This window comes from Eupeodes corollae, chromosome 3 (assembly GCF_945859685.1).
Source record: "Eupeodes corollae chromosome 3, idEupCoro1.1, whole genome shotgun sequence".
Classification (NCBI taxonomy): Eukaryota; Metazoa; Arthropoda; class Insecta; order Diptera; family Syrphidae; genus Eupeodes; species Eupeodes corollae.
In genome coordinates this window covers 132,454,447-132,474,378 of record NC_079149.1, presented here as the reverse complement: position 1 = coordinate 132,474,378, position 19,932 = coordinate 132,454,447, and the positions used below count along the sequence as shown (strand labels likewise).

The 19,932-nt window shown below is 33.9% G+C and overlaps 1 protein-coding gene across 7 annotated transcripts in view; it reads right to left on the bottom strand.

Annotated features, from left to right (window-relative positions):
• LOC129951343 (serine/threonine-protein phosphatase 6 regulatory ankyrin repeat subunit A) overlaps positions 1-19,932 on the bottom strand; it is a 60,233-nt gene that overhangs the window by 8,286 nt on the left and 32,015 nt on the right. For 4 of the 7 annotated variants that reach the window (XM_056063440.1, XM_056063441.1, XM_056063442.1 and 1 more), the window contains exons 4-13: positions 15,851-15,967; positions 8,341-8,433; positions 7,579-7,792; positions 7,214-7,509; positions 6,839-7,141; positions 4,979-6,406; positions 4,385-4,921; positions 4,121-4,327; positions 3,365-4,058; positions 3,054-3,152 (exon numbers count right to left, since the gene is read on the bottom strand). In XM_056063440.1, coding sequence (XP_055919415.1) covers positions 3,054-3,152; positions 3,365-4,058; positions 4,121-4,327; positions 4,385-4,921; positions 4,979-6,406; positions 6,839-7,141; positions 7,214-7,509; positions 7,579-7,792; positions 8,341-8,433; positions 15,851-15,967 — 3,988 coding nt within the window. The remainder of the gene's footprint in view (positions 1-3,053; positions 3,153-3,364; positions 4,059-4,120; positions 4,328-4,384; positions 4,922-4,978; positions 6,407-6,838; positions 7,142-7,213; positions 7,510-7,578; positions 7,793-8,340; positions 8,434-15,850; positions 15,968-19,932) is intronic. The other 3 variants (XM_056063444.1, XM_056063445.1, XM_056063446.1) reach the window with 1 other exon arrangement.

The window sequence follows — 19,932 nt, the reverse complement described above, 5'->3', positions numbered from 1 at the left end:
CAATTTACTAAAGGCCTTGTTGAAGTCTGTGAAGACACAGTCAACTTGTTTCCGTTTTTCAAATGAATCTAAACAAAAAGAACTGAAATGAAAGAGGTTAGTAATTGTTGACTTACTTTGAACATAACCATGTTGACTGTCACAAATTATAGACTTTCAATTACGATATGGCTTTAAAAATAATGGACTCAAATAACTTTGGGATGATGGACAGTTTTGCAATGGGACGATAATTTTTTATTTGACTTTTACTATAATTTGTATGTATCGGTGTTATGTACGAAGTCTTCCAAATTTCAGGAAAATTGAAGATTTGAGCGATTCATTAAAAAGAATATAAAGGAAGGAAGAGAGTAAAGAACTCAACAATTCTAAGTAGACATACACAATTTTTAACTTAGTACTCGTTATAAAATAAATATATTTAAAATATGTTTAAGAAAATCTCAAAAATAAGTTCGGAAAAAAGTATGTCACTTCCTATTGTTGCCCTTCAAACAAATGATACTTTTCATAAGCTAATTGACTAAAAAAAGTATACAATCAAAACCTGAAGTTTATCTAGAGATATTCGGGACATAAAACCATTTTATTATTATTGGTGCTATAACTACAATTTAAGTTTTGTGTACGACATTCTTCATATAATTTAAAATAAGTTAGAAGTCTTTCAACTATGTTCTTAAAATCAAGTGAAATGAAATCTAAACCTTAATTAAAAATCGAGTGAAATTGCTTTTAGGGTTCTATCATTGATCGATTTCTTAATTTTAAATACTTTTCGAAATCAGCTGACATTTTTAAAATTATTTTCAATACAAATTTTTCTGGATTGCCATACTTTGTATAATTGTTTGGGTTCTTAGTTACAGATATTTAAAAATACAGGTAGGAAAAAATTCTGGTCTAGAAGCATTGTTTTTGAATGTTTATTGAAACTTTTCGAAAGTACTTTATTTTACTCGAAATATTATGGAGAAGATATTTGGAAATTTAAAATGCATAGTCCGTTCCCTCAAATATAAAGTAGAAGCTGCAACTCCTAAAGAATCAAGTGAACATTATACAAAAGTTGTGATTTCTTTTTTTTCAACTAAAACTATAACTGTTTTCAAACAATTTTCTCCTCTCGAACTCAAATCAGAGAAACTTAATCTGGTCGAATTCACATTACGTAAAAATCGCAAAAATTGAAATGTAGAACCAGGAAATTCAATTTATTTAAAGTTCGTTCGAAAAAAATGATCGACATCGATAAAAGTAAACTTCAAAAGTTCAATTTAAATTTTGAATATCGATTTCAATTTTGAAGATTTTTCATTGTTCTCATTATATTTAAGTACGAAATAAGTGTTGGCAAATTTTTTAGTATTGTTTTTATTCATTGTTCATTCAATGTTCATTCGATTTTTTTTTTAATTTGATGAGAAATTTCATAAACATTTAAATATTGGGGCTTAAGGAAATTAATTTCACAATTTGTAGGATCGCAAAGATCTTCATAGAAGAAACCTTCTGAAAAAATTCATCAAACATGAAAAACAAAAAGATTATTTTTTGTCTTATTTTTGATTTTAAAACTTCGCAACAAAAAAAAACTTCAAATTACATAATTTTAGGACTGCAAAGTTGTTGTCTTTAAAAATATTTCAGGCAGTTAAAACTTATATTTGATCCTGAACAAATTTTAAATTAGTCCAAAACAATGTTTGCTGCATGATGAAATATCTTTAACCATAATGTTTAATGAACAAAGTTAAAGGCAGTAATGTTCTTTTTAAATAATAAATGCTTCTCTCTTAACCCACATAAATATCTCTTATTTTCAAGCTTCAAATATCGATGCAATTTTTGAAATACACCTGTACTAAATTTCACGCTTATTTGCCTTTTATTTTGTATAATTTGAAATAATTTAGCTTGAAAAACATCTCCTACAAAAATATAAAAACATCTTTCATTTTACACCTTCCTTCTGTTTAAAGCTTCAAAATTTCAAATATAATATTAAAATGCGTGTCACACATCCTTTTTGTCTTTTTTTATATATAAATATAGAGATTAGTGTCTATGTTCACTTTAGCTGTGTTTTTTTGTAGTACTTAACCCTAAGGCACTAATCTGGGTTTTACTGCAGTTTAAAGATACTGATAAAAGATAAAACATCTTTCAAATCTTCTACTATGTATTAGGCCAAGATCTTAGATCTTAGTAAAACAAATGTCTTCAACTTAAACATATATTATTGGAGGGGAGGGGGGCAAGGCGGTCTGTTGCTCTATTGATAGTTTTTATTAAGGTTTGTTTATTATTATACGTTTTGCTACAAATTTATTCTGTTGCCTATTTAATTTCTTGTAATTGACAATTTACTTCGTATTAGATATTTGAGAGTAAGTATCATCATCATCATTCATTTTTTTTGAATACCAAATGAAAGTTAATTACATCCTTTCAAAGACCGAACACTTTACTTTTTTACTTAAACTTAACTACAAGTTGTGCATTAAATTATAAAAATAAAACCAAATCAATCCAAAAACAAAAAAAAGTAACCTTAACCAAAAATGTAGCTATACATCGCATTCCTAAAATGAAAACTTCTAAACATCTACATGCGATTAAAACAAAACAAATACAAAAATAAAATGATTTAAAAAATTAAATCTTTGAAAAAAAAACAACACCGATCGTGAAATTCCAAGGACATCGACAACACCGATGATTTACACAAAGCAAATATTTTATTATTATTATTAATTTATTTTTGTAACCAGAATTCTTCCGAACCCTGAGTTATATTTATAGAAAAATCAAAATTAAACAACAACAATCAATCCGTGGGATCATTCCAGCAAGTAATTAATACAAAAGGCTTTATTTAGATAAAAAGGACACGCAAGCATCTTTCCACTTATAAAATTTTGTGTGAATATTTAAAAACATTTCTATATTTTCAGAGCCTGTATTTTGTACAAAAACACAATATCAAGACACTTAGTGTTGAAAATAGTTAAGGTACATTATATGAATGCAGAATGCATCGAACTTACTATCATCCTTGTGCTTGCGCCTAAAGTCACTGTTAAGGCTTCGACTATCGTACCGGCTATCGGGTGAACGGGTCGGAAGCGAAACTGGCTTCGTTGCAGCTGTTTGTATACACAATATATAGAATGGAAGAGGAATCGGGATATAAGGAACTTATGTATGAATGTATTTTTGAGAGTGAGCATATTTTTTAAAGGATCTTTTCTTATGCATGCATTACACCTGGCAGATACTTATCAAAACACTTGAAAGATAAACTTAAAAAAAAACAAAACAAAAATGTTGTCAGAATTTTAAGAACAAGGTGACTTACCGTCATTGAAGTAGGGTTTGTTACGGTTCTTCTTCTCGAAGTTTCGTATGTCCTCCTGCGTCCAATTCGCAAAAGACTGATTCAGGGCCACGATGTGCATTGAGAAGCCGAAGACGAAGATCGCCAGCACGGCCAAAAATCTAGCCAAATCCTTGAGGAGATCTCCGATGATGATAGCCCAGGGCCCGAAGAGATGATGAAACGATAAGAAGTCGAGGATCTGTACACACGCCAGGAGAAACGCCAACGCAAAGCATTGATTTCGACAGTAGACCAGGGTGGGCCAGTACTCCTTTGAGATGAATATGAAGGCGGTGACGTGCACACCCACTCCAGCCATGCCCAGCAGGAGGACAAGCAGTTTGATGGATCCCAATCCGGACTTGTCTGATGGATTTGTCAGCTCGAACAAAAGAAGACCACTCAACCAAATGAGCAGTCCGATTTCGTACCAGTAGGGGACCAGGCTCAGCCGCAGCACCGGGTAGAGCGGTGTTATGCCGACGATGGAAAGATGCAGCATGAGATAGATGTGGGACGTGAGGTAAGACATGAATTTTATGATGGGGACTTTATTGAATTTGTGGCCCATGGGGAAGGTGAATCCTATCCACACGGGCGGGCACACTATGAAGGCAACTAGCAGCAGAAGAAGTTTCCACGACGCCCATGTGAGACTTCCTCTCCAGAGTTCCTAAAAATTACAGAAATCGAAAAAAGGTTATTATTTGATGGTGAAAATGAAGGAAGTCTTACCTGAAGGTACCTTTGGACAACGGTGTGAGCTATCACTTCCTTTTGTTCGTTTTCAATGAGAACATCAAGGAATTCCACATTTCGTTTGTCGGTTGCTTGAAGAATCTTCCCAGCTGAATCGGAACCAGCTGCCAAAGCTAGCAGTTCTGTTGCCATAGCTTCGCACTGCTTGCCAGCTGCAACCAGATCCTTCGCTCGTTCTTTTTCCTGTTTTTTTTAAAAGTCATAAGCCTTCAGAATTTCCTCTGTGTCAAAACCGCTTACCTTTGTTGACAAATTGATATAAATATTCGATAATTTGGCAGCTGTATCTACTGGCGCTGGTGAGACCAACACAAATTCCTGAATCGGTTTACTATTGTGATTCTTTGAAACGACCATCAAGTTATACACGAATCGTTTGTCCTCCATCAGTCCATAAGTATCGTGTTCCTTATTCATCAAGTACCTCAAAACATCGTTATGTCCCTCGGAAGCAGCAAACCAAATCGCCGCGCATCCGTAGTTTGTCTCCGATTTGGGCGATGCCCCAGCTTCGCACAGCAATTTGACGACTTCCAAATACCCGGCTTTGGCAGCACAATGCAGTGGCGTCCAACCATTCCTGTCGGTTGCATTTATTTCAGCGCCCTGACCCAGCAGAATCTCCACCATCTGTATGTGACCGTGCATTGCGGCAATGTGCAGGCCAGTTTTTCCGTGTCGGTCCACTGATTGGAGGAGTTCTGCCGAGCGACTCAGAAGCAAACCAACCACTGACATGTGACCACCGAAGCATGCTAAATGGAGCGGATTATAGCCCTGAAAGAAAAACCTCAAAAATATTGAACTACAAAATTTGATAGTAAAAACTTATACATTTTCTGTGGTCGCCGCATCAACTTGCACTCCGGCCGAATTCAACAGCAAGCGCACAACATTTTCGTTCCCTGAGAATGACGCCAAATGCAACGGCGTCATTCCGGACTCTGCACCCAAATCGCCGAACAAACTTTGGCCCGTCGGCGGCTCGGATTTCACCGTCGCCGGAACACTGATCAACAGCTCACGAACAGTGTCCGCTTGTCCGTAATATGCAGCCACATGCAACGGTGTCAGTCCCAATTTCTTGCTGGTAATCCTCAAAGAGTTCGTACCCTTCAGGGCGTCCAACACCTGACCGTGCCCATTCTGGGCGGCCAAATGCACAGCCGTGAATCCTGCCTTATTCTCATCGGTGCATGAGGCCCCGGCCCGCACTAATGCCTTAACGACGTCCGCATGACCGCCCTCAGCTGCCAACTGCAGGGGAGTGGCATCAGTCAATTTGTTTCTAGCCGAAATCACGCCAGATCTATCGAATTTCATGAGTTCCTCAATCACCTTCACCGATCCCTGCATCGCAGCTATGTGCGCACAAGTGTTGCCATCCTTACTTGTAGCATTCACCAGACTCGGATGTTGCTGCAGAAATAGTTTGGCCACTTCAGAGTAGTTGTTTTGTGCCGCCACATGAATGGGCTTCTGGCCCAAGTCGTCTGTCGCATCGATGTTAGCTCCCAATTCTAGGAGGAGCTGACAAACCTCCATTTGCCCGCTGGCAGCAGCCAAATGGAGAGGCGTCTGTTTGCGAAGCGTTAGAATATCTATGACAGCGTTGTGATCCTTGATCAGGAACTTCACCAAATGTGTATAGCCATTCATGGCAGCCAAATGCAATGCCGTCCGGCCAACTCGTGACTTTGAATTTATAAAAGCCTTGTTCGTTAGCAAGGCATCACACACGTGCAAGAATCCTCGTTCGGCAGCCAAGTGCAGGGCAGATCGACCTTCCGTATCGAAAACATCGACTCTGGCATGATTCGCTAAAAGATTATTGACTAGTTCCATGTGCCCCCGGTTGCAAGCTATGAGGAGTGGGGTCCATCCGACGGAAGACTGGCGATTCATCGCTTTCTGAATGTCGGTTTGATTCATTCTTGCAACCATTTCCATAAGCACATCATTATTGCCGGCTACGGCGCAATAATGGAAGGCGGTTTCGAGGGTGTTTTTGGTCTGAATATTGACATCGGCACCGTTTTCTAGGAGCATTCGTACGATTTCCTTATCAGACTCTGGAATTTTAACCTCATCTGTGGTTATTTGGCATGTAAAGTGCAGGGCGGTAGCCCCATCCTCATTCTGTGAGTTAATATAGGTTGTGGCTTTGTCTGGGCCGTGTTTCTCTTTGACCGTCTCGATGAGATGCCGGACTATTTCCGGGTGGCAGCTTCGACAGGCCATGTGCAATGGTGTTTCACCGGTCTAAAAAAGCAAATGAACGTTGTTGTATTAAATTTGTTTGTATATATTTTTTTTCTAATTGGTATAAACTAGTCGAATCAGTTTTTACTTTACTAGAAGTAAGAAAGAATTGAGTTTGAACATCTTTTAATGCATTTATACCAGAAAAAACTGTTTTAAAATTAGACATTGACTGGTATAAACCACTAAACGTGTCTAAATTCTTGCGATTGGTATACCATATAGCTATGATGCTTAATGGTATAAAGTGTTCTTGTATATTTTTCATATTTTTATGAAAAAGATTTCCTGGTTCTCCACTAAATCATTTTTTTTCAATTTATACCATTCAAGCAAATGGTATAAATGTTTGATGTATCGTGTTACGGAACACTATTTTTCGTGAGCAGATACAAGAGAGTTAAATATATTATATTTTTTAATAAACCTTACGTTGGACTTATATAACGGATCGCCACCATCTTCGAGGAGTTGCATCAGCGTTGCCAGATTCCCGTGTCGCGCTGCTACATGAACAGGCGTCAGACAATCATCGGTAGTTAAATTGGGACTAGCCCCGGACTTGAGGAGCATCAAGGCACAACGATCACCGTCCTTAACGCGTGCCGCTATATGGAGGGGTGTTTCGCGTAATTTGCCTCCACGGACGTGGACATCTGCTCCAAAGCCAAGCAATGTTTCAACAACTGCTGGCTTAGCTGACTCAACTGCTATATGAAGGGCTGTGTAGTTTTCCTTTAAGAAAAATCAAGCAATAATTATAAACTTACTCTAGCGAAGACACAAACCAAAATAAAAAATACTTACATTTGTTGTAACGTCGACCTTCTCGCCCTTTTGCAGGAGCGTATTTATTATACCTGTATGACCATATCTGGCGGCCGTGTGTATACTTCGAGCACCGTTCTTATTTGGCATATGCAGATAAACGCCCTTCTTAAAGAGCATCGTAGCGCATTCGGCGTGGCCGTTGAGTGATGCAATATGCATCAAGGTGCTGCCATCTTTGGTTCGTTCAAAGATGCTCGCTTTAAATTTATCCGCAAGAATTTCGATGATGTGCGCATGACCATTTTCGGCAGCCAAGTGCATTGGCGTTCGATCTATTAGAAACAAGTATAAAAAACATCTTCTTAAAGTCTGAATTTTTCAAAGTTAAAAATGGTATGAACCTTGGTTATCAGCAATTGCAGCGGATGCCCTAACTCCATAGAAATATTTCAGCAAAGCTTCATCTCCTTCAGCCGCTGCAATATGAAGCGGCGTCTGACCCTCGCCATTTTGTGTGTCAACATTTGTACCGTAATCAACTAAAATTCGTACCATATCGACGTCTCGCCGTCTAGCGGCCAAATGCAAGGCCGAATCTCCATTCAGCGTTGTTGCCTACAAATAAAAATGATTCCAAGAAAAGGAGTTAAAAGTGTTATTAAAATGCAAGATGAAAGTGAAACGACTATAAGCTTTTTAATGTCACACGAGATTCATTTCGTTTTGTTGAAACTAATTTGCATTATTATTTCGCGTGCAAGAAACTCAAGCCCTATTATAAAGGGGGCACGCAATATGTTAAGTCTATTGGATTGAACACTGTTTTACTTGTTGTATAAGTATCACTAAAACAGTCCTCGTTGTCGTCATTATCATTTGCAATTTTAGTTTAAAACACTCTTTTAAAATGTCATAGCCACTTTGAAATATGCAACTTCCTTTGTTTTGTCGTCCGTGTTTTGTCAGTCGAAGTTGAATTTAATGAAAATGTGCGTTTCAATATGCGAATTAGGTGAGAAGTGAGAAGTGACATATCAACTTGGTTGACAGTTGCTAGAAACTTAATTGAGTCATACTCAAATCACGCAAAGTCAAAAGAAGTGAATTTAGATTTTTAATTTGCATTGTTTGTTTTTAAGTATTAAAAATCAGATTTATCCCACCTTTAATTGTTCCGCCGTTTGTGCTGATAGAAGCTCCCTGCACATTGATTGATTGCCAGCTTCCACGGCTAGTAGCAGTGGAATTTTTCCCCTCTGTAAAATAGAAGATTTAATGAAATGTTAATTACTTTGTAAACATATTAAAGTTAATAATGAATAATTCTATATTGTGTGTTGTTGAGCAATTTAAACGGTATTCCAAAATTTTAATTCTTGAAAATACTGATTCCCTTTTATTAAAAAAGGTACATGTGAGCATGAACATGTCTAAAAACTGACAGTTCGTAAAACAGAAATAAAGAAGTCATATGAGTTCACCAAATTATTAAAAATTAAAGTAGTTATTTCGTAATCTTAATGACGTTGAATTTTTTAAAATTGCCTTAAAACTAAATGGAAAACTTTGGAATTTGCTAAACTTTAACCTTTCTGTGAAGATGATGGAATATTATATTGTAAACTTAGTAAGTAGTAATCTAGATATTCAGAATTATGGTAATTTCACGTCTTTTTCAGCATTGAAGAAGTTCAATATCTGCAAAAAGGACCTAGTTCTACCGAATTTAAAAATTTACTAAAAAAATGTTTCTCATTTTATGTGTTGCAGAGTTGACGTTCATACTTTTTAAATAAAAATATAACATTGCAAAAATTAAGTTTTTAAAGTTTTGTTAGAAGCTTCATATTTTGTAAGCTTCCAAAAATGGGTTTATAAAAATGAATTCAATTTTTCAAATGGTGAAATAGCAGAAAAGAATTTCTTGATGATAACGCTAAGAAAAATAGAAAGAAAGACGGTGAGTTTAATTTGGTAGTTCGTAGCTGTTCGGTTTTTAAAGGAGGAGTACGAAAATGTGAAAAGTAGTACGTTTAGAAACACTTATTACACTAAAACGTCAATCTTATTAAAGGTGGAATGAGGAATATGAGATGATTTGACGATTTTGAGTGTATTTTTTTGGTTTGATTAAAGATTTTTTTGATTAAGATGAAGGACAATATTCTTCGGTCCATTTAAAAACGTCATTTACGTTCCATACTTAGCTAAGGCTTTGGCTTGAAATCAGATAATTTAAATGTCAAAAATTGTAGATAATTTAATGTTAATTTTTCTCAGCAAACCAAACATTCGTAATCCACATGGTTTTTGAGTGGTTAAATTTTTCGCTAAAGTTGAACTGAAATCGGTAAAGAAAAATACGAAAAGAATATTTTCCCATTGCTAAAAATTTTAGATTTTTTTAATTTTGGTTTGTTCAAAAATTCAAAAAATTAATTTACTGATTTTTATTACAATTTTTAGTTTCAATAATGCACGTTCGGTTCGTTGAGCTCAGTGCAGTATTTCAAAAGATGAGCTTTTTTGTAGCTTTTGAAGAAACAAAAGTTGTAGCTTTTATGTCTTGTACATTTTTATGTACAAACCCCAATTTTGTAGCTATTTTTTTACGCTTAAATAGCACGAAAAAGATCAAATTTATTAAAAACGTCGATTTTTAAATTTTCCTTAAAACGTAGTTTTTGACGTAAAAATATTTTTTTTGCAGCACCCGTCTGTAATTTTTACATTTTTTAAAGTTCAGCTCCAAGTGAAATACATATTGAAAAGCTACAATACCTAAAATTCGAATGTTTGTTTCAAAGCATCTGCTAAAATAAGGGACGTCATTTAAAGCTTTATTTCAATAACAATAAATCTTTTCATTCATTTTTTAATTAATCTTAATTGATATGCAGTTCGATTCATTTAAAAAATAAGTCAGCCATGGTCAGGAAAATCTATACACAACTATTTTTTTGGGTTGTTAACAAAATATCACTCAAAATTTGACTCAGGAAAATTACAAGTACACAGGATAAAGCAACAAAAAAAAGTAATTTATCATTGGATGACGCAACAGTCCGTTGAGAACTAGGGCCTGGTGACTTACAACTCTCAATCATTTGTGTGAGCGAGTACTGTTGTCAGGGATGAAGGGGACCTACAGTTTTAAGCCAAGTCCGAACGGCTAATTTGAGAAAGCAATTTTCATGACAAGAATTACTTTTGGAGAATTTGTCAATTCCTCGCAAGAGGCAGTACCCGTAAAAAAACTTTAGATGGCAAAGGTAGGGACCGAAAATGTTTAGAAAAACTTATAAATAACAAAGTGGTTTTGCATGTAGATCAATTTGATATCTTGCCACCAGAACAATTTGGATGTAGAAGGTATCATAGTAAAACTAACAAAATTGACAGAATAACAAAGTTAGTTATAAATAACTTGTCTTCAGGAAAGAGCACAGGAATGTTACTTCTAAATATGGAAAAAGCTTTTGACACTGTCTGGCATGAGGGATTGATTCATAAACTTGTCACCTTGAGATTTCCCTTGTGTATTGTAAAAATTATTTTGTCACTTCTCTCAAACCGAACATTTAAAGTCTATGTGAACAACTGATACACTGAAGAAAATAATATCACTTCAGGTGTACCCCAAGGGTTAGTTCTAGAGCCATTTTTATATAACATATATACTTACGATTTTTTAAACTTCAAAATTGTGAAACTGAAATATTTACTGATGACACATGCGCTTATTCATCAGATTCAACTGGTTTTTGCATTGAAACCAACTGCTCCGAATAATTTTTAGATTTATCAATACATTTTATTCTTCTATAAATCGCAGAGTGCAGAAAACAAGTTAATGATAATTAAGTCATTTTTCTAAAGTATAATTTTCTATGGTTCCCCTGTCTTAGGAAAATGCGCAAAACTCATATACAAAAATTACAAATAATGTACAATAAAATATTAAAAATTATGCTTAATCTCCCCTGTCACTTTTCTGCAGAAGATTATAAACATAATTTAAAAATTTTTCAAAATATAGTATAATTGCGAGACATTTTAAAGAACTCGTTGTTAACCGTTTTTAAATATTCTAAATATTTAGGAATTTCAAATGTTATTCCAAAATTGTAATCCTGTTTGTAAAATTTAAAACCCTTTTATTAGTAAAGATAGGAGTACCCGTGGCATGAAGGTTAGTGCGTTGGACTGTCATGCCAGAGGTCTTGGGTTCGATCCCTGCGTGTGCCATCTAAATTTTTCACGGGTACTGCCTCTTGCGAGGAATTTACAAAACTTCCAAGAGTAATTCTTGTCATGAAAAGTGCTTTCTAAAATTAGCCGTTCGGATTTGGCTTAAAACTCTAGGTCCCCTCCATTCCTGCCAACATTACTTACATGTGAATGGTTGAGAATTGTAAGTCAGTAGGTCCTAGTACTCAACGGACTGTTGCGCTACCTAATTCTTTGTTATGTTTATAAAGGTGCAAGTGAACAAGTCTAAACAGTGATAGCTCGTGAAAATAAACAAACTTTAACCTGTTTACACATATTAATTTGGTATCTCAGAAACTCAAAATGTATATGGATTAAAAAAATTACTAATTTCAAAATCACAATACGACGTAAAATGTTAAAAGATAAAAAAAGGTATATTCTTAAATCAGTTATTCATTAAACTAGCTTAAACATTTTACATCCTTTAAAGTCTTACACCACTGACTGACTTTTCCCAATCCACAAGTCATTTTACTTCACAGATAAGACGGCTTAAATGGATAAATTTTCTTCTAGCTGGAAGGAGTCTTGCTTATTGAAATTAAAGGTCCTTGTTGCTTATTGGAAATTTAAGTTTCATTGTGCTGAAATTATGCAGAAATATTTTCTGCAATGACGGATAGAATAAGGCTGTTGGGAACATCCTGATATATTATTTGAATTCCGTCCTAATTGATAAGTTTGTTACATTTGTATTTTCTTAAGGAAAAATTGGTTTTTATTTCTACGAAAGATTTTTCACAAAAAAACTCATATTGAGTCAGGGCAACGTATGACAGCAAGTTCTTCTCCTACAAGATTAAACACTATAATCATATATAATTGAGGAACAGAATTATTTAACAAGCTACGGAAAAGAAACTTTAAATACTGTTGTTAATGATGAAATTTAATACAAAACTAGTACAGCAGCAGTACAGCTTTGCAAATGCTGAATTAACAAAAGAAAATTTCTTGAAGTCAACGACAAAAATAATAAAAGGCAACAGTTCGAAAATTAAAGTTTGCCAAACTTAAAATAACTTGAAGTTTAAAATTGATTGAGATTTCTTATTTTCGACACATATGAACTTTATGGCAAATGTTGCATTCGTAAGAATGAACATGAAAACACGATAGAAGAGAAGTTGAAAGAAGTGAGTCTGTCTATATTTCGTCGATTGAGTTCAAACTTTTAATTTAAGATTTTGAGCAGCTATGCGTCAGATGTTTTTATAATTTGTTTAAAGACCAAAAATTAGAGTTGGTAATCATTGAAAATTTGGATTTTTTAAGAACGGACGACTTTTATGAAATTATCTCTAAACTTTTTAAACTTGGTTTTTTTTTTATTTTGTATTGTTTCTGAAGGATAATCCAAACATACCTTTTTTAAATTTTCTAGGAAACTTTTATATTATCTTAAATGGTTTTTTTTTATATTCGATATATTTATAATAGGTAACTTTTAAATAAATTGTATGCGTTAAGTTGTAAGCACTTAATAACTGCATTCCAAAAATATTTCTAAAAAACTGAAACGTTTTTGGAGAAATTAAATGGTGTCGTGTGATTTTTTTTTCGTTAAGATGATGGAATTCACACCTAGAGCTGTAAATAAAATAATATTCCGTCCCTTACTTCAGCGCAGGAGCGGTACGATTGGCGGCAAAACTAAAATCTCTTGGAACGAAATCTGGATTTTTTTTAAATCTCGCATTTTTGAAATCTTTTATTTAAAAACTTTACATTTTTAAAATTTCGCATAGTAAAATTTAGCTTTTTCAAAATCTCGCAGCAGATTGTTCTAAATTCGCGCGCACAAAATAATAAATATTTGATTTCAATGCGAGATTTCAAGATTTTAATTTGCGAGATTTTGTATTTGCAAGATTTTGAATAGAAGAGATTTCGTAAAGCGAGATTTTTATATGCGTGTTCTTAGAAAGAGATTTTAAAATGGGGTCAATCGTACTCAACCCCTTGGTGCACAGACTTACTTACTTCTTGCACAAACCAAAAATGCTTAGCTTTAATAGTCTTCGAGTAATTATTGTATTTTATGCTAAGATAAGTCTAAAATTATTTTAGAAAAATTTCAAAAAATTGGGTTTGGTCAGAATTAAAATTAGTAGCTTTTTAAATGCTTTAAAGTACTAAGACTTAAGTGTGTTAATTGCAAATGTTTGTTGTTCAAATATTTATGTCGGTTTGCTGAATCCAGTCAAGGGTTTAAAAAATGAGGTTTTTTGAGTATAACTATCAACAAAATGTGATTTTAATTTTTTTGTTTTTATAGTAATTTTATCTTTCCGAAAAAAATGATTCCTCAAATATTTCTTTTGCAGCACTAAAGGTTATTTTGTAAATCAATTTTCAGTTTTAAAAGTGCAGTTCCGGCTTAAATAGAATTTAAAAAGCATTCATTTCTGAGACTAAAATGTTTTCATTTTGCCATACTAAGAGATTTCATATTAAACTATGTCTCTGTCTTCGAAAATCAGTCTCTGAAACTTAAAAATTGATAAATGAACAAGATAAAGCATCAATCCGCATAGAAAAGGGTCTTCTCTGCCGCCAAAATATGCTGTTGTTCAATTTACATCTTTGTCTTGACTTAAATATTAAGAATGGCTTAGGCGTAAATAATATGTAACAGGGTGTTTCAGTAGAACATTACTTTTTCGGAGTATCGGACAGCGTGAACTAAAATATCGCTCAGTTAAATAAATTTTTGGTTGGACTCGACTTTCACTGGTCAGAGAAATATATAATTAGCAACAAAAATAACTAAATACTATTGAGGTGTTGTCACTTTAAACAATAAAAGGACTCCCACCCACGAGCTACCACTCGATTGACTTCAAATTCTGTTAAGTCCTTTATATCCTATAAATAATAAGTTTGTTATAAACTGTAATCAAAAAAAAAAATTTTAAAAGGAAACCTCCTTCTCAATTACTTATTGAATTTATTTTAAATCATGAAACCTAAAACTGCACTATGGTGACATGACAAATTGTTCTTCCCATAATCGTCTGTTATTTCTTACCTCTAAACCTTCTAAAACTGCACCGAATAAGTTCTACGAAATCCTTTATTATTTTATACGACTTTAAGACTGAGGTATAGATATTGCTAACTATAATGGTATTTATTTTTTTATTGGAATTCTGCATAAGATCATAAAGTAAAAAGGGATGGGTATTGGTAATGCATATCCTTTATTTTTTATCATCAAAAATACCTGGACTCTATTGCAGGAGAACGTACCTCTAGCTATTATAAATTACCATTTTTGTAATGATAGAAATTCTCGAGGAATGGTGCTACGTGCAATAGAATATTATGCCACTGTATGAGAACGCAAGGACCTTTATGCCGAATAGATAGACAAATTAACCCTTTTTCTTATTTTTCAATATATATCTATCGATATACAAGCTCGACTAAGAAGACTTGAATATGCTTCTAACAGAGAAAACAAAAAATGTTGTAAGTGGAAAGAAAGCACGTTCCACTATAAATCGTGGTACCAATCAGTTCCAACGTAAACAACTCGTAAAAGCGTTCTTTTGTATATAAAAACGTATCTATAGTCGTAGTAGATACATATATACCATGAAAGTCGAGCCCCTAAGTTTTTCAAGAAGTCTGATGGGCTAAATATCTATATGAATCAGAGGGGGAAGAGGGGTTGGTAGTCAAAGAATTCAACGTTATCATGCAAAGTATTATATATCATCTCATCATACAGTAAGGGCACCTCTTCACTCTTCTTTTAAGACAGTTTTTTCTTGTTTTTTTTTTTATATCGTCATCAGGTGGCATTCCCGCATTTGCAGTATAACTGTACCTACTGTGTATAGTGTGGTACTGTAGATATGAGTTATGAGTCTCGAGTAGTACAGACAGCAAACATGGCGCAAACACGCCTGCCAAACATAGTGTTACACTCTGCATGTGGGCTTCTGTATATCTATATTTTAGCTTGGCTGCAAAGGGTTTCAATTTTTGTGTACTTCTGCTTGGCTCATATATCCTTGGAAAATCATAAGCTAACATCTATGGAAGGTTATAGAGACACGCACACAGGAGGTATACAGCATGTCTCATGTAGAAAAGGATACGAGTATGTGGAACTTATAGGCGTTTTTGTTATGAGGAGTAATTAAGGGGTTAGTGTTTTATCACACATCTCGTGGTTGAAAGAGGTGGGAAATAGTTCAGAAATACATTAATATAGATTAATATACACATATCTTCCTTTAGACACATCATCGTATTGTATATGAAAGGGTACGTATGGGTATAAAGAATGTAAAATTAATTAGTATGTAGAGGGAGGATTTCTTTGTATAAGGTTTATGGTAAAAGTTGTAAAAAGTATAGATTTTTTAAGGTGGAAAAATAACTTACCCCGTCTGCTTTTAATCGGATATCCTTTCCTGCTGCCGCCAATAAGGAACGTAGAATACTTGTTGCCGTACCTGTCTGTCGACTTGCTACCAAATGGACGGGGGTTTGAGATCTTGACTGAAAATAGATGATAAAGAGATAATCAATTAATTTAAATTTTACCGTTTCGAAATCAATTTCACTCTCTTAAAAAATGATGTATTAAAATAAAGAAGTTTATGGAACAAGATCTAAAAACGTTTAAAAGAATACGATTTTGTACGGTAACACTTGTCTTAGTTCCAAAACCGACTCCAAAAACGCTTTCGCTTAAAGTTTTTACGATATTTATCTTTAAAATTCGGAAAAAAAACAAAAAGTAAATATATGAAGTTTTGTTGGGACTATCTAAATTCATGAAGTGATTTTTGTTTTTGTTTTTTTCTAATTAAATTCGGTGACGGTTTTTCAAACTATAATCTTCAATTTTAAATATAATTTTAAGTACAATTTTCAAAAAATCTTCACTAATAGTTAAATTTCATCTGTCCTACATAAATCTTTAAGAAAAGCTGATCAATTTATTCTAAAATGATTTTTTTTACAGAAAAGAGCAAAACGGTTTAAAAGAAGTTTTTATTTTTTGTAACGAATTCGTGATTTAATCAGGTCAAGTTTTACCAGAAGAAGAAGTTACAGTTAAAGTTCAAGTTTCAAATCACTGCTTAGAACTAACTCTAAAACCAATTTATTATTCAAAGTAAATGAAGATTCAAAACCAATGAGAATTTTAAGAAACTAAGTGTGATACTAAAATGGTGTATATTTTTAAAAACATTGATAAAATGAAATAGTTAAGAACTTTTGCTAAGCTTTAAAAAAAAAACCTTTTAAGTTGATAATAAAACAAATTAAGAGACATATTTTAAGAAATTGATGTGATAGAAGAGTTATAGGGCGAGATTTGAACTCAGAACTGCTTGTGCTTTCAAAAATTATTCTTTTGCTTGAACGAAAAAACTAAAGTTTGACGATCAGTGAATTAATTATCGATGATGGTAGTGTAGAGTTACGTTGTCAGAGATGCTCGTACAAAATGTTTTTTAAATGCTCTTTCTATTAGAAAAAAAAAACTGACTTGTTAAGCTAAGGAAATAGAATACTGCCTCATATACATAAGTATAATGAGCAATCGTAGTAATCGTATCGTTGACTAATGAATTCTATGTTAATACAATATTACTCTTAGTAAAAACGTGAATTACACTCAACTAAAAGACCTAAAGAAGTTTCTGAAACTAATGTTTTGATGTTGCAATGTGAAACTTCAAGTTGGTTTAGCTGCTTAGATATCACTTTTTTCTCAGAAACACAGCAGAAAGTTGTTTAAACACAAGACTAAAAGTCTACACTATATTCACTCCTTTTACGGTGAGTTTCGAATTCAAACTGACTCTAAAAATCTTAGATATTTCGACTGCATTATAAAATTCTCATTTCGATATCTAAAATACTGTAAAGTATCCCTATAAATAGGGATAAACTCATTGAAGTGTCAAAACTTTTGAATGACAGCGAAATAGAAAAGTAGGTAATAACAATAGCATAGTTACCTAATTTAGGTAAATCAAACTTCCGGTGTGTGTCTCAAAATCAAGCAACACGAATGAAAATGATTTTGAAAGGGGAATAGTGCAATGGCTTTAAAATAGAAATAAATTTTGAATAGCAATAAAAAAAACTTCTACTTATTGGAAAATATTATAGCCATTATTTAGTTGTGAATTGATATTGTCATTGTTTATACTTTGACTTGATACCAACTTAGCAAAGTCCCCCCAAAAAAGTGTTTAACGTCTTATTTCGAATAATTTTCCGTAAATTAGTCGTAAATTAGTTAAGACAGTTAAATATTTTGCATGCAATATTTGTCTATGTTTTTTTAAAAGTTTGTTTTTGCTATACAAACATTTGGTAAAGCGACCCCAAAAATCAGTAATACTTGTTCGTATAGGAGGAGTTATAAGTTCTTGCATAATTAGCACGCAATCAAAGGTTTGTGTATATCTTTTATATGACAAAGACTGTGTTAGAAGATAGTGCACATACATGGGTTCATATTTTTAAAACTTTGCAATGACAAAATATTCGCGTTATACGGCTAAAGAACGAATCTTTCTCGCAAAAGGTATAAATCCAAATGGCTATTTCACTAGAAAGTCCGTTAAAATATCGGTAAAAAAATGTTTAGCCAAGAACCATTTAGATGATGTTGGAGTGACTTAAATGAGTCAATGATGTTACTATCACAATCATTTTATAAGCTCTTCTTTGAATATTTTTTAAGAGCATTATGTAAGATACTGGATCAACAGCTCAGAGATGGAACTTATAGGCAATTTTTGAACTTACTTATATTTGAATTGTAGCCAGATCAGAAGGAGAGACAAATTTCTTACAAATTCGCAGAAAACCCAAACACCTTTAATTGATACAAGTTCCACTCATTGAAATTGACAAATAGTTACAAATTGATACAAGAAAATATTGAGTTTTCGAATTACAATGCTGTTAGGTCGAATTTTATTGAGCTTATCATATTTTGTCATTGCAGTTTCACATCGGAAAATGGAGGACTTTGGCAACTAATATAAAAAGCTAAGATTTCTATCGTCAGCGAAAAAATTAGTTGAATTATTCGAAGTTGCAAACATGATATCATTCATAAAAATGAGAAAGAGATTCGGAGAAAAAACGAAGCCTTGAGGTACACCATCATATTTAGTTTGTGAGTTTGAACTTGAAGCCTTCTATTATAATTTTTATTGAATGCTTCGAAAGCAAATTTGTAGTCCTATACTATTTTAATTTTATGATTTAATATTTATTATTAATAAGTATGTAATTAATGTATCGACAAATAGTTTTAGTTTGTAGTCTAACAATAAGCAGTTTTTAACAGCCTTTGAAAGGGGGATTTTGTTTAACTTTATTTTAATAAAGTTCAGTAACTGAAACATTATATGTAGAAAGAACTAATTCACAAATATATTATTTTTGCGGTAAATTTTACCACACCAAGTTTCGCCTCAATTGTTGCTAACCACCCTTAACGAATACTTACTACGGCCAAAAATTCTAGAAGAGTCTAGTAGAAACCTGGACCATCAGCCAGTTACCTCATCTCCTAGCATTTTGGGAAAGCAAATTTAACAGGTCTAACCAAAGTGTGCGTACCTGTAGCATGATGGTTAGTGCGTTGGACTATCATGCAAGGGGTCTTGGGTTCAATCCCTGCCTGTGCCACCTTAATTAACGGGGTGGCCTCTTGCGAGGAATTGACAAATCCTTCAAGAGTAACTCTTGTCATGAAAAAGTGCTTTCTCAAACAAGCCGTTCGGATTCGGCCTTAAATTGTAGGTCCCTTCCATTCCTGATAACAGTACTCGCACACAGGAATGGTTGAGAGTTGTAAGTCACTAGGCCCTGGTTCACAACGGACTGTTGCGCCACCCCATTCGATTCGAACCAAAGTGTGCGAAAGGATTCCACACCAACGAACTTTGCGACGGTTGACCCACGTATTGGTTGAACTAGATCATCAAGGCCCATCATAAAGTATTAACGATAGAAAATCACTCCAAGAATATTTTAATAACTTTCATTTTAATTAAAGGCTTGGCTACCGACTTTCTTGAACACGACATAAGTAGTTTTTCCTCAACGAAAATCTAGCGCGTGTAGGTACTTGGTAATGCTAGGACTTACATACAATTTTCGAGAAAGTCTTGTCTGGAATGGGTTCGAAAGTGAAGAACTGAACTCACTCACAGGGCTACGGGATGATCGCATCACCTCTTTAAAGAGATCGCATGTGATGAAAGATACCTGGCTTCTCGGTCGCACACCCCATTCTTATGGATGGAAGAAGTTGCGGGACAGAGACAGATCGATCACCACGCATAAGATCCGAGAACATTGCCTTAAGGCAATTAGGCAAGTAGTCGGAAGGGTTAAGCTCGCCATGATGATAGCCACTTTTTGGATTGCGCCCAAAGCGATTAGAAGATTAACGAAAATTGTGTGAAGGAATTTTTTTTTGA